The sequence below is a fragment of the Nicotiana sylvestris genome, chromosome 9, assembly GCF_000393655.2.
Source record: "Nicotiana sylvestris chromosome 9, ASM39365v2, whole genome shotgun sequence".
Classification (NCBI taxonomy): Eukaryota; Viridiplantae; Streptophyta; class Magnoliopsida; order Solanales; family Solanaceae; genus Nicotiana; species Nicotiana sylvestris.
In genome coordinates, this window is record NC_091065.1 from 40,582,681 (window position 1) to 40,605,364 (window position 22,684).

Consider the following 22,684-nt stretch of genomic DNA (forward strand, 5'->3'; position numbering starts at 1 on the left):
CCGATTAGCCCACTTAATATTTTTTGATAAGTCTGGCCCACTCAATTTAGTAGATTTGTTAAATGAAAAGTAAAAGTTTCTTTATGTATTGCAGGTATCTTAATTGATCCTCTTGTAGGTCTCTATAATTAGAATTTCTTTTTCGATAAAAAGCCAAAAAGGTTTTCAATAACCTCTGAATCCCCCACCCAAAAGAAAAAAGAACCACCTTCATTTATGCACTTTAGTACACACAGAGAGGATTTCTGTTTGAAGAAATATAACGGCGTTATTCTGGAATAGGCCTGCTGCCTAGCACCTCAAGGAGGCTGAGGAAATTTGTCTGTCCCAATCAGCGAGTATACATAGATGATGGTTATAAATGGAAGTTGCATTTTCATCTTCCTTGTTTTAGAAGGAAATTCTTCTACTAATTGCAATGGGATATCTATGCTTTACTCTTTTACTATCAGTTCAGATGTATTCTTACTAGAAGTGTACTTTCCTTGTCCTTGGCTGTAATGTTTTGACAAACTTAAATTGTAATCTGCAGAAACTCATATTTGAGAAGGCACCTCAGAATGTACGTAAAATAGTACTTGCAACAAACATGGCCGAGGCAAGTATTACTATAAATGATGTTGTCTTTGTAGTGGACTGTGGAAAAGCGAAGGAGACGACCTATGACGCGTTAAATAATACTCCATGTTTATTACCTTCATGGATTTCACAAGCCTCTGCCCGACAAGTAAGTTCCTTGAGTAAAAAGCTTCATTCTTACTCAGCCTAAGCCTAAACTTTCCATATGATAGTTCTTTTTTCCTTTTACCTTCTTTTCAAACAAAATTCTAGATCTGTCTTTAACTCAAGTACTATAGGAATAGTTCTTTTCCTTATAAGTAACATGAGTCAGTTCTGTTCTTAGATGGTACGTAAAAAAACATGATAATATTTTGTTTTTGAATTGCTTTTTATGACTTTCTTGGTAGCTTAATATGCTGTTAAAATTTATTTTCTAGTTTGGTCCCTTGCAGTAAAAAGTGTAGGAACCAAGTTGATCACACGGAATTGTTGCTTATTCCGCTACAGTTGGAATAAACTGGATTATGGTGCCTTGCATTTCAGCTTATAAAGAAAAAAAAAGGTCCTTGCGCTTCTATTTGGTTAGAGTTAATCCAATGGAAAGCAAACTTAATGAGTTCTTTAACTCCTCTTTCACGTCTCCAGTTATGAATGAAGAGGAGGAGAAATGACATAACTATCCCTGCATTTGAAATGTAATATAAGTTCTTGGAGGATGAGATTGGTGAACAAACTGGTTTCCTTCGCTCCTCCCTTTGACTCACCAGGTGAAAATCCAGCACAACATATTTCTCCATCCATGAAGACTAGCTCCTTCCCCTCTTAAACCAAAGGCGAGCATTAGCAAATACCTAAAATGTTAGCAAATACCGAAAGTGTCATAACATGTTAACTGAGTCCGATGATGAGCTGAACCGTGTACACTTTTTTTTTCCTGCTTGTTTTGTAAACCTTTGCACACATGAGGGAGACTGTTTCTAAAATTTAAAAAATCACATACTATCTGAGATCAGTTTTCCTGTGTTTACATCAAATGTTGTTGTTGAAAAGGTGAAATATGCTACACTGGAATTTTATTATTTGACAAAATACTAGGTGGTACATTGCCTGGAAGTAACATCTCTTCAATTCATTTTGGATATCTGATGATAAAAATGTAAATTCTTCTCAGTGTTATATCGAGTCGAATTTTGATGATATGTTGGATGTTCTTGTGTTTGTTTATGGAACTGTTATGTCTCGTGCTTTGCAGAGAAGGGGCAGGGCTGGCCGTGTGCAACCAGGCGAGTGTTACCACTTATATCCACGATGTGTTTATGAAGCTTTTGCTGAATATCAACTACCTGAACTCCTGAGAACTCCTTTGAATTCTCTTTGCTTGCAAATAAAGAGTTTGCAGGTTGGAAGTATTGCTGAATTTCTATCAGCTGCTCTTCAGCCGCCAGAACCATTGGCTGTAAGTGGTTTTTCTTTATGCTAATTTCTATGTTTCTTATGCTCTTTTTTGGGTCAGTAATAACTTTCACCTTTGTAACAACAACAACAATAATACCTAAGCCTCTTGAGGTGTGCATATTTTGTATATACCGAGTTATCAAACCAACACCGAAAATTTTAGTATTGATATTCAGTATTTCAGTATTTCATGTGGTATTTGGTTTAAGTTTTTAAAAAATTCAGTTTTTGGTATTTACCGGAAAAAAGAAAAGAAAAATAAAAAAATCGAGACCATACCAAAACACATACTTACACAATGCACATATATTAGATTATATCATAAATAGAAAAGGCCTAAGATTTTACTAACTTTATCCTTGTTTTTATTTTAACCTTTCCCACCTTTATCTTTACCTACTTAACTAGTTAACTTTCAAGCTTTCCCACCTTTAGGCTTTAAAATTAAGAATCAACAGTTTCAGTTTTCAAAGTTCAAGCCTTTCTACTTCAGAGTTGATGGACCTCTCTTGCTGCACCTTGAAGAAATCGTTCCATCCACTTTCAATCATACATGATCATGCAAACCTTTCCTCTAACTCACTCTCTAGAAGGGTGGTTGAAGAGGAAAAAAATTCTTGTGTGCCTTATCCTAGATGGTTGTGACGAGGGTGTTTTTCTCTCTCTTGGACTCGTGCGACTTTCCAAGCTTCGACTTCTGTTAGTCATCTCCGGCAATATCTGAGCTTTCGAAACTAATTTCTTGATCCTTCTATATACTCTTATATCTTAATTCCTTCCTTTCCTTTCCAGTATCTGCTAATCTTGCATCTAAGTTTCTTTTCTAGCAGAGTTTTTAGTTTCTGTTTTTGTCTTTTTAGTTTCCTCATAATCCTTACTTGGTTTTACTAAACTACATTCACTGTGTAACTTAAGCCTAGTTTACACCGATGAGAAAAGAGAATGTGAAGAAGTTTTAACAAAGTAATATGGGTAGAAATCTTATTCTCGTTGCTGGGCTAAAGTCTTTCGCGATTCTGGAAAACGGTGATGAATGGTATGAAGTGGTGGAAAGACGTAAGAGCTTTATCAGCATATTGCCTCTTGATAGATACAGTATTCTGGAGTTATGTCGATGCATACAGGTGGCTTCGATGGAGAAAGGGAGAATATGTAGAAGATGGGAGAACCAAAGACAACTATACTCCTATCACTTTTTCTTAAACTTCAACAACATGGGCAGATTCATCAAGGTGGTGGCAGTAAATCCCAGAAGTTGGAGAGAATGTTGGATGAGCTGATTATGCCGAAAAGATTATAAGGTTTGTGGAAAAAGGAAAGTCTATAAGGGTGGACGTAGAAAATAGTATCAGAGATGAGAGCTATGTTCAGATGGCTCGAATAGACGATTGGCATAAAGATAGAATCATTGTGGTTGATGATAGCAGTCTAAAAGCCAATCAGTTCTGTATTGATAAATCGTCGGGCAAAAGCAGAGTGGGATATTTGCGAAGATGTTTATTGGGCATTTTCATAAACAACAGTTTTAAAGCACCATGCTGCAACAATGGGCAACCAAGAATTGGAAAATTTCGGCTGGGATTTTAGTTAAGGAAATTAGTGTGAATGTTTCTTGATCGAATTCCCATCAAGAACAGAAGTTGAGAGAATTAAGATGGGGACATGGAGGTTCAATGATGAGGAGATTTATCTAGAATGGTGGTCTCCTGTTTTTGTTTGTTACTGATAGAATTTTAAGTCAAACCATATATGGATTAAGCTTATGGGATTTCCTAGCCATGTTTGGTAGGAAAGCATTTTTAAAACTATCGAAGATTGCTTTGGAGGGTTTGTGGATGTTGATGAGGACACTAAGCATAAACGTTATTGGAGATGGGCAAGAATTTATGTTAATTTTGCTGGTATTAGTTTGCTGGCGATGATGGAGCTTATAGTAGATGACTTGGTGTTTAAGGTACCGTTGTGGGTGGAAACGCCTTCCTGGGTGGAAGAGGCTGATCAGAATCAGGTTGGGGCTCGTCGGAATGTGAAACCTCGCCAGACAGTTACACAGACGATGAAGAATCTTTATGGTGGGACCGAAGAGTCACAGTCCCTTACCGATGCAACATTTAATGATACACGTGTTAAGAATAAGTTAATGAAGGGTTCAAATTCTAATCCTAATCCTGATTCTTTACACTTGTTAAAAGGTAAGGGAAAGGTAGATTATGTTTTAGGAATTGGGCCAAGAGCTCAACCGGAGAAAGGAGAAAAAAAAGGGGCCCAAAATTAATCATAAACAGATGGGCAATGCAAAAGGCCTATTTAATAATAAATTTGGTGCCGGAGAAAAAAGAATAAGGGGGGGGGGGACAGAATGGTAATTAGGTTTAAGGGAGCCAGAGACATATAACCTCTTCAATCCTTTGTCTGTAGAGGTCGAAACAATTAAGAGTAAAGTTCTAACAGGGGAAAGAATGGAAGATGATCGTGAAATCAATATTCCAAGCATAATTACTGAAAGATCGATTGAGGGTTCTGAAGGCACCTGGCAATTGAAGGAGGAGAGGATCTTGTAGACAATTCTAGCAAGGAAGATACAGTAAACGAGTGGGACATGGACATATTGGTAGGGGGTACTCAGCTAATGATCTCGATGAACTGCCACAAGATTATCGACTCCAAGCTACCAGTAAAGGATCGAACCGTGGGAACGAATCTACAGGGCTATCACCTTCTTTGGCCAGATCTTCCAATCTTTTCACAACTACAGTTCACTACGCCCCCTCCTTTAAAGGGCGGCGGCTTGAAAGCTTACCTTATTATTAGAGAAAGGTTTGGAACCCTAACCAATGTTTTGGATTTGAAGGCATGAGGGTTTTCTAAAAGTCTCCTCTCATTACTTATGGATAAAGCTCTTAAGCTTAAGCTTTTACGAACGGAAAGATCTTCCCATTCTAAATAAAAATGAGAGTCTTTCAACTAGATGTGCTCTTTTGGCTAAGTTTGAGAGAAAGAGAGAGCGCGCGCATGAGATAGTTGGTCTAATAACTACTCCAACTTCCTTGTATGAAGATGAGTTATAAACAGCCCAAGAGATTCTAATATTGCCTTGGTATAGTGAGGCAAATTTAAACATGCAGGATTGATTAAACCAGATTGAAGCTTCCAACTCGGTTAAACGACATATGGTAAAAATCAGTAAACAACTGGGAGTGAACTCAATCAAGATAGAAGAAAGATTGCTTGAGTTATGATTGAAGATGGCAGACCAAAGAAATCTATTTGTTCTTCTACGAATAAGGTCGTCTCCTCGAGTAAGAAGTTTGAGAGAGGTAAAGAAATTGTTGGAGTTTGGGATTAAATTTAAAGGGGAGTCCAGCTCTGGTGAGGATATTAGTGGTAGAGGTAAGGGTAGAAGGGCTTTATCTATTTCCCAATGAAGCCGAGAATTATTTGCAGGAATGTGAGGGGTATGAACGACAGTGGTAAAAGAAGACTGGTAGATTTGCTTCTAAGGAGATGGAATGCAGACATTGTATGTTTGTGTGAAACAAAAATAAGTGGCCAGAGATAGAAAGATATAATGCAAGTTGGGGGTCTAGGTGGAGTGAATGAGTGGAGTTGGAGGCTCAGGCTATGGAGGGCACAAATATGTGGGCCATCACTCTGTAACTATATCTTTGGGAGAGGAAAAGTTTTGTTTTCAGTGCACATTCACAGGGGTTTATGCGCCTTGTGTCAGAAAGCTGGGGAGAGGTTTGTTGAAGGAGTTGGCTGCAATTTATGGTTTAACCTCACAACCTTGAGAGGACGACCCTAGGGGGATGGATCCTTATCCACATGCTGCACAGATAACTCACGTGCTATAATAGCTCACCCCGCACGGACCGCTCACGTGCTGTCAAACCAGTCCATTTAACAGAAAGCATATATGAGAATACGAACAACGGATATCAAATCACATACTCATGGATTGAGGAAAATAGCATGCTAAGGTGTGTGCATGTGCGAAGTAATAAAACTTCAACTCAGATTAGGCGGGTACGCCATACAATAACGAGTATAATGCTCAAACAGGAAATCAAAGCCTACACATGGTCTCTAGCATGATTCAAGAAGTTCACGTAGTCATACATATAATTAAACATGAATCATATAAAACACACAGTCCAAACAAGGCATACTAGAAGCCTAAAGTCTAATTCAGTCAAAATCACACATAGCACCCGCATATACGTTCATCACCTCGCATATACGTCGCTTTTCACACATTCCCAAGTAGACAAATAAGGTCACATCCTAAGGGTTAGTCCTTCGCAACAAGATTAGGCAAGATACTTACCTCAAAGAAGCAAAAATCAATTCTCCAAGAACGCCTTCCCTCGCAAATCGGTCTCCGAACGGCCCGAATCTAGTAAAATACAACTCAATAACTTCAAACAAAGCCAAAGGAATCAAACAATAAAGCTTCAATCTTTACTTTATTTCCAAAAAGTCAGCAAAACCGGAGTCAAGGAGTAAATCCCGACTACGCATAACCCCACGTGTCCAAATATGTGATTAAATTCAAAAACCAAGTCTAAATCGACCCTCAAATCCCCAAAATTCATTCTCTTAAGTTGTTGATAAACCCCCTAATTTTTCTCTTCAAAATTCCGTGATTAAAGCGTATAAATCCATGTGGATTCAAGATATTTAGTCAAATCCATGTGAAAATTACTTACCCACAAAGTAGTAATAAAATCTCCTCAAAAATTGCCCATTACTGAGCTTCAAAACTCAAAATAATGAAAAATGAGCTAACCCTCGAAAATATAACATTCTACAAGTGATGTTGCATCTGTGACAACAAGTCTCACATCTGCGAACCCGCTTCTGCGGTCCATAATCTCGCTTCTGCGAGCTGCTTCCCCTCGGCCTTCCCTCGCACCTGTGCCACACTTGCCGCATCTGCGGTAATGTAGGTGCGACCACACTTGCGTAGATGCGCATACCACTGGCCAAATTCCCCCTCACAGGCGAGGCGCGCCATGCATCTGCCCAACAAGGTTCGCACATGCAGACTCCCAACTCTAGCCCTGCTCCTCGCATATACAAACACGTACCTGCAATCCCTCTTCCGCAAACGCGGCCAACCTCCCGACCACATCAACTTCACAAATGCGGTTCAGCCACCGCAAAAGCGACTTCTCGCCTGCGCTCGGCCTTCCGCAGGTGCGATACACCAAAACCAGAACTGCCAAATGACACCAAAATGCTCTGGAATCATTCCGAAATACACCCGAGTCCCGTCCAATCATACCGACAAATCATAATACTTTATCCAAACTTGTCCAAAGGCTCAAAACACCACAACTAACATCAAAACCAAGAATCGAAGATCAAAATGTTCTTAACTTCCAAACTCTTCGGCTTCGCCAAACATGTCCGAATCATGCCTAAACATTCCGAATTCCAACCAAATTTTTGGACACAAGTCCCAATCAACTAAACAAATCTAGCCAAAGTTCCAGATCCCGATAACATCAAGTCAACTATCGGTCAAACCTACCAACTCTCCAGCCCTTTTTTTTGTTGGTAAATGTAAGATCTATTGTTGTAAGACAGCAAAAGCTGGAGAGAGTTCACCCAAAAAGGCTATGTGCATCACAGAGAATGTAATGAACAATAAAATCCAGCAAAGCATCTGGCTCTAACAAATTTGCTGCTGCCATGTTGCACCAAAAACTAAGCAAGAATATACAATTGTGTTTAAGCTTGAGAATCGATTCATTCTTGTCTTAAAAAATTCTAGCTTTTCTCTCGTTCCTAATAATTCAGCAAATGGTGGGAGGAATGATGTTCCAAATAGCAACGAGAGGTTTTGGGATTCCTTTCCCGTACCAAGCAAACAGGAATTCCAAAAAGGTTCTAGGCATGCACCATTCGATACCTAGGATGTTGAAAACCAGATTCCAGAGATGACGGGAAACTTTGCAATGAAGGAAGAGGTGACGAACATCTTTCTCATTTTCTTTGCAGAGGACGCATCGGTTACACAACTTGAAGCCTCTCTTCTGCAAGTTGTCTTAGGTGAGGCGCTTGCCGTTTGTCACTATCCAAGCGAAACATTTCACTTTTTATGGGATCTTGTTCCTCCAAATTGTTTTCCAAGGCCAGACAATGGGAGAAGCTGAAGAGCTAGAGAAAGAATAGTAGCAGCTTTTCACAGAGAAGACACCTTTGGAAAGCAACTTCCATTTTAAGTGATCCGGTTTAGAGCCAAAGGGTGGGAGATTATAGGGAAGTTGAAGCATCATAGTATAACTATCAATTTCCCGATCATTAAAGTTCCTTCTGAAATGGATGCACCAGGCTAATAGATTATGCCTGAGCTCGGGAATAGTAGCATCAGGAAGAATGGTGCAAGTGTAGAGGGTCGGGATATTGAATTTCAAACGGGTATGGCGCAACCAAGAGTCTTGCCAAAACCTAATCTTTCTTCCATTCCCTACCTGTAATGTAGCATGTTTCCTAGATGAGTCCCCCAAAGATGATATATTCTTCCATAAACTTAGGCCAACAGGAGGTAAGGGTGTTTTAGTTGACCAAGGACTAGCCAGACCATACTTGACGCTGACCAGGTTCCTCCAAAGATCATCTTCTTCCGTATTAAACCTCCATAACCATTTACACAATGGACTTTTGGTATGTGCCCTCAAAGTTTTAACTCCAAGGCCTCCAGTTTGCTTGCGAAGTGTAACAGTTTCCCGCTTAAGAAGGTTGAAGGATTTTTTCTCCTTGTTTCCTTGCCAAAGAAAATCCCTTCGAAGTTGATCAACCTTTTTAGAAATAGAAGATGGCAAGGGAAAGAGGGCCATGGTGCAAGTAGGCAAAGCATCCAACACACTGTTAATGAGAGCTAATTTACCTCCCAACGAAAGATATTGTCTTTTCCAATTGGAAAGTTTATTTTTCTAGTATTCCATCCCAAATAGAGATAGAAGAAGACAACACCAAGAGGGAGGCCAAGATAAGTAGTAGGCAAGGTTCCAATATTGCATCCGAAAAAGTCGGCGAGCATAAGGATATTTGGAACATCATTCACGGGAAACAGATTACTCTTAGAAAAATTGATACGTAGCCCTGAGGTTGCCTCAAATGCATTAAGAATGACTCTTAAAAAAAGAATCTGAGAGACGGAGGCCTCGCAATAAATAAGAGTATCGTCTCCAAACATAATATGACAGAGGCCCAATTGCATAGAATCTCTAATAGCAGGTGAGAATCCTATTAGCCATCTTTGTTTTACCGCTATGCTGAGCATGATACTAAGTCCTTCTTTAACCCGGATGAAAAGGAACGGAGAAAGAGGAACCCCCCTTGCCTTAAACCTCTGTGAGAAGGAAAGAAACCTTGCAATGGAGAAACGTACAGATGATATACAGAAAGAAATCCAATTTATCCACTTTTGGCCGAAGCCCATATCCTTCAATAAAGAGAGGAGAAACTTCCAGTTGACATAATCAAAAGTTTTCTCATTGTGCAACTTGCAAAGTAGACCTGGCTTGTCTTGTTTTAATCTGGAATCAAGACATTCATTAGCAATAAGGATATCCTTCAATCATTGTTTTATCAATGATTTGTCTGCCTTTAATGAAAGCCATCTAGGAGAGCAATGTCCCAATAATCTTCTTTAGTCTTCCTGCTAGAACTTTTGATAAAATCTTGTAGAAACTACCCACAAGGCTAATGGGTCTAAAATAACGCGCTTCTTTTGCTCGTATTTTTTTTGGAATAACAGCAATGAAAGTGGCATTCGAGCTTCTAACAAAATATTCATGTCTATGAAAGTGATTCAAAGCATTTAGGAGATCAGTTTTGACGACTTCCCAACATTTCTAAAGAAGCCCATAGTGAAGCCATCCATTCCCAGGGCTTTATCCCATACGCAATCTTTAATCACGCAAAACACTTCTTCCTTTGAGAAAGAAATTTGAGAGCAGTGTTCTCTTCAGCGAAATAAACACTTCATCGAAATAAACGGGATGTTTGCATTGGACCAAGTTGGTCTCGGCCCCTCTTGTTCAGTATAGAGGGAGCAGTGATAAGAAAGTATCTTGTTTATGATAGTTCCTCACAACCTTTTAGGAACCTCCAAATCCAAATCCGAACATATGCTTTAGTCCAAAAGCACCATACGAATCTATTGGAACTATCAAATCACCAAGACCGTCTACTCAAAAGTCAAACCTTGGTCAACTCTAGCAACTTAAACTTCCATAATGAGACTAAGTGTCCCAAATCCATCTCAAACCTTCCCGAAGCCAAACTAACCCTCCCCGCAAGTCAAATAGGGGAACAAGGCTCAAATACACAAACGACTGGTCGGGTCGTTACAACTTTTTAGCACGTGATGCTTAAAACTACTTTTATTCCACTAAGCCTAGCCCAACTTCTTTGGGATTGAGGTGTGGTTGTTGCTTGGTTTCATTCAGCTAAGCCAAACCATATATGAGGTTGATAAAGGCGTTAAGTTGACAACAGACTGGAGAAAAGGGAAGGAGCTTTGGATAAGTTTCTTGGAACACACAACAACATGCTTCATCAAATATAATTGAAGACTTTGTTAGACTTTTAACAGTTCTCTATTATCCAATATTCAACAAGTTATATAACTGCGGCTTGCTGAATTTGCTTTTGTCGGTTTACTGATAATTTTTTTTCTAACGTATCTCGTGTAAGCAAAATGAGCAGGCGTGAAGGTTGATTAGTTTTAACATGCGAATCCTGTATCGTTTCTGAACATTAAATGTGGACTTGAACTTGATTTTCACCGAATTTGGTCTTGTGAAGATTGGACCTTAATAGGCTTATAAGTTCATATGATGCTATACACATGCCGTCTGACTTTAGAGGGTTGCTCTCTTAGTTTTCCACCTAACATAGAAGTTGCTATTTCCATGTATTGCAGGTGCAAAATGCTATTCAGTTTTTGAAGATGATTGGTGCATTAGATGAAAATGAGTATCTTACACATCTAGGTATGTGGATTTTTAGGAGTGGAGAGTGATCTGCTTCATGAAAATGTTAATTTTTTCTATTAATACACACACACACAAAAAAAAAAACACACAGACACACACAGTGTGTGTGTGTGTGTGTATGACTTCTATTCTGAGGTTTATAAGTTATATCTTCACCCTTTCTTCCCAACCAGGAAAGTTTTTAGCAATTCTCCCTGTGGATCCCAAGCTTGGGAAAATGCTCATTATGGGTGCTATTTTCCGTTGCTTTGATCCTGTTTTGACTATAGTGGCTGGTCTTAGCGTGCGGGATCCATTTCTATTGCCGCAAGACAAAAAGGATGTAAGTAGAAAGCAATTGCACCATAAGCCTCCCCCCACCACCCTTTTAAATTCATTTACTACTAGTTGGTATCATTCTGCTCTCAATTTGTTATTCATTCTTTCTTTTCATTAGTTTCATGTCTTTATCTTTTCCACCACTTCCAAGATTGTGCATCCCTGCTTCTTTCTCATGTTTGCTCAATGATTAGTTATTCCACTTTGCTATTTACATCTTGACGTAAATAACCCAAAGTAGTAAGAGGGAGCTATATTGAAAAAAGAATATTATAAATGATTTAACTTTTGTCGCTTGAAATGTATTTTGGGAGAATTTTAGAGTTTTAGTTTGAAGGAGTTCTACTTTGTAATATTCCAAGATGTATTTCTTATTAGGTAAAATGGCCTCCTAGCCACTTAAATTTGTATCGGATTGCCAACCCGGTAAACGAACTTAGGAATTTTCCAGTTTAGCACATTTACTTTATAGAATAAGGACTAATCCGTCTGAGCGTGTTCCTCAATCGCTATGACAGAAATGACATGTCATATGCTTAACTTTTTATAATTTGATATGTGTAAATTTGTAGGTCCCATTTTTTTTAATTCCAATTTATCAAAATTTTAACTTAATTTTTTTCTTTCTCTTCTCTTCCACTACAACTAAGACCAACAAGAAACTCATAAACTAGCAAAAAACTCAAGTTGGCCGGAGAATTCACTATTAATGTCTCTGGCCGGCGATGAATAGTTCGCTCTCCATGTTTGCCTACTCATTTTGTTAACTTCTAGTCACCATCTCCGCATAAACACCTTATTCCATTTGATTGCAACCACCTCAAACACCATCTCCGTCGAAACATTCTTCCCGCCAAGCCCATTGGCATAGAGCAAACAAATCAGAAATGGCATTTCACCCCTGCCGCTAATATTTTCTTTAAAAAAAGAGAATAGAGGAGCAATGACCAGATCAGAAAGCTTTTAACAGTGACCTCAACCGCCTAATGTGAAGAACAACAACAATAACAACAACCTAGTAAAATTCCACAAGTGGGATTTGGGGAGGGTAGAGTGTACGTGGACTTTACCCTACCCTGAAGGGGTAGAGAGACTGTTTCCGAAAGACCCTCGGCTCAAGAAAAAGAAAATAAACAATAGACAATAGATCAATGACAACAGAAGCTAGAAAAATAATATCAGCATAGTAAGAAACAAAAAATAGATGGAAAAGCAATAACAATACCTAGTAATAATGCCATCGAAAATAGTGTGGAAACTACATAAACCACTAACAACCCAAGGCGAAACATTATCAGCCTAGCTCCGTCCGCGGTACAACGTAGAAAAATGCTCGACTCCCTCCTAACCTACAACCCTGATGTGAAGAACATACTCCAAAAAGAAATACCCAAACACTTAATATGAAGAAGAGAGCCTTCTTTTTCACCCGAACTTCATAACAAAATCAACCATCACTATCAGAGTAATGGCTAGAACGGAGAAATTGATGCGATTTCCTTCTACCAAAATTCGACTTGTAGGTTACCTTCTCTCTAGATTCTTAAATTCATTTTTTTTTTAAAAAAAAAAAAGCTCTAATTCCTTTTCAATTAAATGTTGATACCGAAAAGAATGGAGGGGGTGGGGAGGAAAGGCTGGGGTGAGGGATGGGTTACAAAATGAAAGAATGGGGAAAAGGGATGGCGTTTTATTCTTTTTTATCTTTTGTTATTATTTATGCATTTTTGTTTATTTTAGTATTTTTTTCTATCAAAACTACTACGTTCACGGGCCATTAAAGTGTGATTTGCACGTTGTTTCGCCATGTCAGCAATGTCTCCTCCACGTATGCATGGTCAACAGCCAGAGGTATTTATTAGTCCTTATTATGTAAAGTAGAGGTGCTAAAGTGGGAAACTCATAAGTTTATTTACCGGGTTGGCAATCCTGTGCAAGTTTAAGTGCCAGGAGGTCGTTTTGCCTTGTTTTTAAGCAGTTTGACATTAATGTGGCTTTCCTAGAAGAACACAAAATATTTAAAGTCGGAAGGAACAGAAGGAACAATAAGACAGATGGCAAATGCATGTCTTTATGCCTGAGAATGGAGGGTTTATTGGTAGAGTTAGTGTCACATAGGTGAGGTGGGCACCAAAGTGGGAGTAAAATATTTAAAGTAATAAGGAATAGGAACACACATGGAAAATGCATTTGCTTATGCCTGAGAATGGAAGGTTTATTGGTAATAGATAATTCACATAGGTGAAGTGGGCACCAAGGTTAATTTTAGAAAGTTCATCTCCCTTGTTCATTGAGGAAAACAATGGAAACTATATTGTTTTTATTATGTTATAAAGTAATAGAATTTTATTAAAGAAGGGAAAAGCACACCTATATTCAAGTGGTATACAAAAAAGTAAAAAGCCTTACAAAAAGCTATGATTTTCTATGAACGGCTCCCAATCTTCTATACATATTAGGAACCTTTAATGCATAAAAGGCTAACCTAAACATTTCCTTTGAAAGAAAGGGATAAGAGGCTATGGAGGGGTGGATTAGGGGCTTCAGGGTTCCCAACAATGCAAGTAGTGTCATGGAAATCACTCATTTCTTTATGCCGATGACTCACTTATTTTTTGTGATGCCAAGGAGGAGCAGGTTACTCACCTGAGATTAATTTTGACTGTTTACGAGGCCATCTCAGGTTTACATGTGAACTGGAGTAAATCCTTGATTTTCACTGTTAATGAGGTCACTGATCTTCAAAGACTAGCTGGCTCCCTAGGATGTGAAGTAGGATCTCTTCCTACCACCTATTTGGGGCTACCACTAGGTGCAAAGAGCAAGTCTAAGCAGATATGGAATGGGGTTCTAGAAAGGTGTGAAAAGAAGTTATCCACGTGGGGAACAGTTACCTATCCTTGGGAGGGAGGGTCACACTAGTCAACAGTGTACTAGACTCCCTCCCCACCTACATGATGTCAATTTTTCCACTACCTGTTAGTGTTGAGAAAAAGATTGATGCTTTGACGAGGGACTTTATTTGGCATGGGAATAAAGAAAAAAGAGGCTACCATTTAGTTAAATGGAAAACTCTCACGACTAGCAAAAAGGAAGGTGGATTGGGAATCAGAAATTTGAGGCAGCATAACAAGAGCCTACTTATGAAATGGTTATGGAGATTCCCCTTGGAGGAACACGCCCTATGGAGGAAATTGATGTGGAAAATATGGGACTGAAGGCCAGTGGAGCACAAGTACAGTGACTAGCCCTTACGGTGTGAGTGTATGGAGATCTATCAGATCTCTCTGGCAAAACCTAATGAGCAATTCTAGCATAAAGGTGGGTAATGGTGCAAAAACTATCTTCTGGAAGGATGAGTGGATAGGGAATACTCCACTAAAAGACAGTTTCCCTGATCTATACTCTTTAGCGCAGCAAACAGATGCTTCTATTGCTGATACCTGGAGTCAGCAAGGCTGTAATTTAAGCTTCAGAGGACTAGTGAATGATTGGGAGGTGACCAGAGTAATTGAGCTTCTGAAACTTCTGGAAAACTTCAAAGGACCAACTGAGCAAGTGGACAAACTGTTATGGAAAAACAATAGCAAAGGAGTTTTCACTGTGAAATCTGCATATGAGGTTTTAAACAGAAGTTCGCAGCACAAGATGCTTGGATATGGAAGCACATCTGGAGGTTGAAGGTCCCTTTTAAAGTTAATGTGTTTTGCTGGCTAGTGGTCAAACAGGCTGTTCTGACACATGAGAGCTTAATGAAGAGAGGAATGCCTCCGTGCTCCAAATGTTTTCTGTGTGGAAGGGCCAAACAAACAAACATCTATTTCTCCATTGTCAGGTGACCAATAGTTTGTGGCAACTTTTCATAAGTATGAAAAGCTTAAGCTGGGTGATGCCTAGAGAGACTATGGACATACTGTCTAGCTGGGACTATTTAGCTGCAGGAACCAGCCAGAAGAAGTGGTGGAGTCTTATTCCAGCATGCATTTGGTGGGCTATCTGGCTGGAAAGGAACTCTAGATGTTTTGAAGACTCGGCAAATCCTGAACAGAAGATTAAAATGAACTGTATATCATTGTTTCACTTTTGGTGTAAAGAAGCTTTAGTACAAGGTGTAGATTCCCTAGTTGATCTCATCGGATCCTTGTAAATGACACAAGACTTGTATTTCTCTGCTTGTTTTTGTTCATCTTTCTCTTTTTTGGAAGTCTTGTAACTAGGGACCTTTTCTCTCAGCACTATCTTGGCGCTGAGAATTATATATCAATGAAATCTGTTACCATTTCAAAAAAAAAGAGGCTATTCCTCAAGTGTACAAACTTATTCTCTACTTCTCCAAGATCTCATGCCCTGCGGCTTCTCTTCCATCTTCTAAAGGACGAGCTGATATTGCTTCATCGCGAACTGAAGTTCAAACTATCTCAAATTTCCCACCACAAGCGAGATGCTAACTCTCGATGTAAAAGGAGGTGATCCACACCTTCATCCTGGTTTCTGCATAGTAGAGACCAACTGACAATGCTTTGGTGTCGTAATTGCTCCTGAAACTTTGTTTCCCCGTTTGTTGAATCACATAGAAAAATTCCTTTGAAGTTTTTCCAACTTCCTCATTAGACTAACTGGAGCTTGTAACAACATAAAATATGTGAGGATGCTCGATAACACACTCTTAATCAACACATCCTTTTTCCCTTTTGACAAATATCACTTTCGCCAACCCGCTGACCTCTTTTCAAGCTCTCTATATCACAAGATTTCAAGTAGCTGGGTCCTTATAAGATGCACCACCTAATGGTAAACGAAGATAGATAGTAGGAAGTTTCCCAACCTTGCAATTAAACACATATACCAACATCTCAATATTCTCCGCCTCATCTACGCGGATAAGCTCGCATTTTCTTAGATTAATCTTTAGGTCTAATACCATGTGGAACCATGTTAGCACTTGTCCAAGTATAGCGAGTTCTTATAACAACACAAAACACGAAAGTGTCATATGCAAACAATGACACCCTCGCAGTACTTTTCCCTCCAACTGATTCAGAGAAGCCGCTACCATATGTTGAGCATTTATCCATCATCTTGCTCAACGCTTCCCTCACGAGTATGAACAACATGGGAGAAAGCAAGTCTTCTTGCCGTACTCTCTTGAACTACTGGAAAAGCTACATGAATTGCCATCCACGAGGACCGAATACATGGCCATTGATATGCAAAATTTGATCCACTTCCTCCATCTTGCTCCAAAACCCATCATTATCGTGAGGAAGTCAAGAAAACCCCAATTAACATGATCGTAGGCCTTCTCAAGATCTAGTTTGCACAAAATACTTGGTTCTTATTTTCTCTAGAATCCATCACTTCAGTTGTCACCAATGTTGCATCAAGTATTTGTCTACCTTTCACAAAAGCATTCTGCGTATTAGATATAGTCTCATCCAAGATCTTTTTTAGTCTATAGAAAAGCTTTTTATATATAATCTTATAGATGCTACCCGCTAGACTAATAGGTTTATAATCCTTGATGCTCGTAGCAACCTCCCTTTTCTGAACATTGGTAATGAAAGGTGTTGAGAGTTTTTTCAAATTCTCCCATCTCCTGAAAAGCTGCAATGGCCTCCATCACCTCGTTTTTGAATATATATCTATTGGAAGAATGCCAAGTAAATATGTCTGGTTCCTGAGCTTTATCCCCTGAACAATACTCAACAACCACCTTTTGAACGTCATCTGCCCCAATTTCTCTCTCCAACCACACTTTATTTTCTTCCCCTATTTGATTAAACTCTAGACGCCCTAAATTTGGTCCCCGTACCGCCTCCTCTCTAACTAATTGCTCATAGAACCCTACTCGCCCCATCTACCTCCTTTCCCTCATGCACTACCCCATTAACCTCAACTAATCCAAATAAATCTCCCCTCCTTCAAAATGGAAACCCTATGGAAAATTTTTGTTTCGGATCCCTTCTGTCCAGCCACAAAACCCTCTATTTTTGTCTCCAACTAACCTCTTGAGCTATCACCATAGAAGCTAGCTCACTCTTCAACTCCTCCTTCCTCTCTTTCCCTTTCCTTCAGCTCCCTCTCCCCTCCTGCCAGATTTAATTAAAATCCATTTTTCCTTTTCTTTTGATAAATAAGTATGAATCTTATTAAGTCCAAATCCTGCATTAACATAATGCTGGGTTATGCGTCTTGATTAAAAAAATGCTGGGTTATGTACAGAAATGTTCTATACAATGAAGTACAATATATGTTCTATCCGTGTTCTGCACTAAGAAAATTCTTCATTTCCTGCTGATCTTTTTCCTGCCAGAGTACCGAAAAAGTTGCTTTACAGTCTGACAAAATTCATACCAAAAGCTTTAAAAGCAAATTACTTATAGGACAGTGTAGAAAGTAAAGACAAGTGTTCTATGTCTTCTTTTCTTGTTCACACTTGTAATATCTACAAGTAATGAGCAAGCTACCCCAAGATTCTTATATCTGCTGCTCCATCTGGCAAAAGCTTCTCCATTCTTTTAGCTCGTAACTTTTTTCGCAGAAGTTCAAATCTATGTACATACATGTCAAAAACTTCTTAAATGCTTACCTTGATCTTGAGGGGAAAAAAATCAATTTTTGGTGTGCTTACATAATTTTTCCTACAACATTAGTCCTTAAATTGATTAAATTGTCCCTTAAAAATGAGACGTGATATAAACTTCTATTTTAAAATTTAATGATATATCTTTATAGTCTTTAATATTTTCAAATGTTTTAAATCTATTATCCAAAATTTGAATATAATAGTTTATTTAATTCTTTCTCTAAATTTCCTGAAATGTTAATTACTTTATAATATTTGGTCTTGAGGACATTTGAACAACACACTAACTTGTCATTCTTCCCATCTGAGTCATTTTCTTATTATCAACTCTAGCTATAGCCTCGACAGCTAGAGCAGTATGACACTGCGCTAGATAATGCTTTGTTGGTTTTACTAAATCGTGTCCACCAATATTGATACACTCCTATCTTGCAGTTAGCGGGGACTGCAAAGTCTAGATTCTCAGCCAAAGACTACAGTGACCATATGGCGCTTGTCCGTGCATATGAAGGATGGAAAGATGCTGAAAGGGAAGGTTCTGCCTACGAGTACTGCTGGAGGAATTTCCTTTCTGCCCAGACTCTTCAAGCAATCCATTCTCTTAGAAAGCAATTTATCTTCATCTTGAAAGATGCTGGATTGCTTGATGCTGATACTGCAACTAACAATAAACTAAGTTACAATCAGTCTTTGGTTCGTGCAGTCATATGTTCTGGCTTGTATCCTGGAATCGCATCGGTAGTGGTATGCAATGGTTCCACAGTTCTGATCTATTTTCACGTTCATCTTAGTCCAACTGTATATATGTACTTATAGAAACCATGTGCATGTGCAGCACAGAGAGACATCAATGTCCTTCAAGACTATGGATGATGGACAAGTCTTGCTTTATGCTGTAAGTTCAATGGGCAATACTTTTGTAGTTATTTGTTTGGATTATGAAGTTGACACGATTGTTTTTGTTCCTGCTCTTTCTCTTTTTGCTGGTGCTATTTAATCTATGTGGTTTTTGGAGAGTATCATATTAAGTCCTGATGCAATTATGTGGTTCCCTTCCCAATACAGAACTATTTTTATTGGGTTCATTTGCTTTGATTTTAGTAACCTGAAAATTCTTGCTGGAAACATTAGTTCCCAGCTCCTTTCTTTTTCAGCATTTTCCAGGATTCAGTTGTTTTCATCAGCCAAGCAAGTCCATAAATTGTTGCTCTATGTTTGTACAGGCTTCGTTACTGGTTCAAAGTTCCGGCTTGTTTGGATCTGTATAGATGTTCATGTTTAGTTTTTCGTAGGTTATTAAAAATAAGGTGTAAACTGCCATCAGGTACCTGTTTTTCTGTGTATATAGTCATCAACTCAAACTTTTACCATAGGCATTCACCAAACTTAGAAATGTGTGTCTTACATGTATTTTCTGCTACAAAAGTATTTGATTTTTTTTTTGGAACGGGAGGAGGTTTTTCAGACAAAAAAAATCTTTTCCTCATTGTATTTGATAGGATGTGTGTCCAACAAAGTTTCTGCCTTCGAGGTATCACCTTTAACACAGAATAATAAACCATAAAAGGAGAAAGAAAATAGAAGAATGAGATAATATTCTGGGGGAAAATGTTAAAAATTCTGAACAGGGAAAGCATGCATAGCTTGAAATGATGCAGCTGGACCTATTAGGAGATTGGAAGGTTTGGTTTCCTTTTTTTCTTTTCTTTTGGCTAGCCTATTTGTTTTCAAGTCCACTGTTTCATTTGATGACTTTTTCCCAGAATTAGAAAGATCTTGATCTCCCCAATCCACATTCTTTACTCTAACAAAAGCTCTTATGTTTCTCCCTTTTTCTATTACCCAAGCATTTGATTTGCTACTGTTCTACAATGGTACCCGTGGTTGCTGGAAATGCCACTGATATCGAACTATTTATTTTGATAAGGGTAAATAATTTTATAAATGTAGGAAAAACTCCCGCATACAAGCCGTATACCAAAATTAGAGAACCTACACCAATAATATGATTCTCTACAAATGTCACCTAATCTTCTATACAAACAGGAACTTCATGGGTGCGCACAATATAACACTCAAAAAATTAGAGGTTATCCTCAAGAGTATAAAATTACTTTTGACCCCTTTATTTCTCTTTCCACAAGACTCAGATGATGGCTATGAGGCAACGACCCATGCACTACATCTTCTTTTCCTTCTTCTAGCAGCCTAGCTATTCAGCGCATCCTTGCTAAACCCGCATCCCCTTCCTAGAGCTAGAAACAAATGCAACAATTTTTGATAGTAGAGTAGCTTAGTATAGCTATTTTGTAATCCAGTAGATTAGTTGATGATGAGATAGTCAGCAGAGTTTTATGCTAGACTATGGATTTGTAAAGACTGATCTTTGGTGATTAATACAAAAGAAGTTAATTATCAAAAAAAAAAAAAAAGCCCACGCCTTCCGCTGTGTGCCCGGACCCGGATCACCTAAACAATTTTCGGCACAACAAATACGACCTAAGGAACCATTGGCACCTCGAACCAGTTCAGAACAAACCACTACAGGAATGAAGCTACTTGGCAGTGTAACAAGAGGTGATCCACGTCTTCTCTCGAACATCTTCACATAAAACACAACATAACATACGTAATCCTCCTCCTCCTTATGTTCTTTGCCGTCAATATCACCGCTCTTGCTGCCAAGAAGCGAAGAAGCATGGCTTCCTAGGTGCTCTAAGAGTCCAAACTGACACATAGGGAAGTCTTGACTACCCTCTCACCAAAAGCTTATGGTATGAGTTTACTGAAAGCACGTGATTACTTCTCGATCCCCACCTCCATGAATCCTGAACAGTGAGGGTAGTATTTTGTTTCTAGAGGATTTCGATCAACCTTGGAATTCATCCACCTCTCAATCTTGTAAGTTCCTTCTGACCCCCGACCACCCCCCCCCTCCCCAGGAAGCTGTTGCACCATCGCCTCTTTTGACACGAAACTCTAAATAAGTTGGGGAAGGTCGTCCTCAACATGCTCTTTCTGCGTCACCGCTGATCCCAAAAGATAACTTTACTTCCATTCTCCACCCTACATGTAACTAAGTTATTAAATTCCCATCTCTTCATGATATCTCTCCATAGCCTGCATCAGTGTTATCAAAGTCGAAAAGTGCAAAAAAGCTCTAAGATCTGTTGGGGCTTTTAGCACAAAGCGCAAATAAAGCATGCGCTTTAATGAAAAAAGGCGCAACTGGAGAAAAAGTAAAAATATATATATGTAATCTAAGACTAATAATTATAAGCATGAATAACAAATATATGGACAAAGAAATTGGAAAAAATTTACGAATAAGTGAAATATCAATTGTTTAATGTTGCATTTTTAGGATTACACTCATTGGCAAGTAAAAAGTATGCCTGAGAGCCTTGATGCAATACTAAAGCGCCCACAAAGCGAGGCGAAGCACTCAACATGTTTTGAGCCTCGCTTCAGGGCTTAAGCGCGCCTTTGACAACCGTGGCCTCCATCCATAAGGTAATCAAATGTTCCTAAACTTCCATCCCCCTTCTACGACCCCATATTTTCCCTAGTTTTCCTAGTGCAGGACAAAAGATTTCCTGGTGCCTCCAAAGAGGCTAAAGTCCTCACAATCTCCTGAAGAGCTAGCGCAACACTGATAGAACACTACAGCTTCCCACAATGCGACGAACATGAGAAGGAAGTGATCGTGCTGGCAACCGCAAAGAGTGGACAAAAAGGCTTTCTCCCCAGCTGCGGTGATGGACACCAACTTAATTGTGATTACCTCGAGGAAGAAGCTCACAGCTGTGGTAAGACAAGGGGGGACAAGTGTTCTTAAGAATGGTTGGGCTTGAAGACACACAAATCAGTAGAATCACTGTAGCGGGGCAACAAAAGCTGGAATTCTTCCTGCCGAAAACAAGGGACCTCCTTGTCATCCTAGGAGTTAGCAGAGGTATGAAAGAGAAAGAGTCCTCTTTCTGTATCTATGGCCTTAGAGTAGTGTATCGAATTGACGGACAAGAGCGGCCATTATCATTGACGAAGAGGAAGGCTTGGAAACGGATCAAACGTATTGAGCATGCTACAATTTGTTTTTTCTATCTTCCCCTTTTTGGCAGAAGTAACCCAAATTAAGTATCTTTCTCCCTCCTTTAAATTCTCAATTGTGAGAATTGCACTTCTTGCAGCATCCTTGCAAACACCGCTTGCTTTGCGGAACATTGCTCCAGAACTGGAATTCAGAGCAAGTTCCACAGGCCTATGAAAGCCTATAGAGTTATCTTCGTACCAGTTAGTCTCAGCCATTCTGTTGAATTTTCAACATTCTTTGGACATTGTAGATGTTACAGTTATAATGATTACCTGTGTAAGCCCATTCTATGTCTTATAAAGTTTGTAGAACAATTGCCGTTTAGGAATTGAGGATTTGAAAAAAATGGTTCTTACTGCTTTACTTGTGTCCAAGAAGGAAAGAGTGTTACCAAGAAAGTCTTGTTCAACTTATCCTTAGTTCATAAATCTTCTTTTCAATCCTTCCTATTTGTGTAAGCGAATATCTAACTATGTCATTTAATTACACAAGTTCATTGCCTAAACGTGATATTTTCACAACAGTTTCTTTGGACATCCCTTTTCAGTTAGGAAGGTGGACCTGCACTTCAGCAGTTGAATAGTTGTTTAGTTACAAATGTTCACTTCATTAGCTATGTTTATGTCATATTGCTGAAGTTGTTTGAACATCTAAATGATG

At 38.9% G+C, this 22,684-nt stretch overlaps 1 protein-coding gene across 3 annotated transcripts in view; it reads left to right on the forward strand.

Moving 5' to 3' along the window:
* LOC104219674 (DExH-box ATP-dependent RNA helicase DExH3) overlaps positions 1 to 22,684 on the forward strand; it is a 43,038-nt gene that overhangs the window by 14,905 nt on the left and 5,449 nt on the right. For 2 of the 3 annotated variants that reach the window (XM_009770376.2, XM_009770377.2), the window contains exons 11-16: positions 533 to 727; positions 1,814 to 2,017; positions 10,955 to 11,024; positions 11,201 to 11,349; positions 18,367 to 18,675; positions 18,767 to 18,826. In XM_009770376.2, coding sequence (XP_009768678.1) covers positions 533 to 727; positions 1,814 to 2,017; positions 10,955 to 11,024; positions 11,201 to 11,349; positions 18,367 to 18,675; positions 18,767 to 18,826 — 987 coding nt within the window. Of the gene's footprint in view, positions 1 to 532; positions 728 to 1,813; positions 2,018 to 10,954; positions 11,025 to 11,200; positions 11,350 to 18,366; positions 18,676 to 18,766; positions 18,827 to 19,062; positions 22,648 to 22,684 lie in introns of those variants that run through there. The other variant, XM_070156712.1, reaches the window with a different exon arrangement.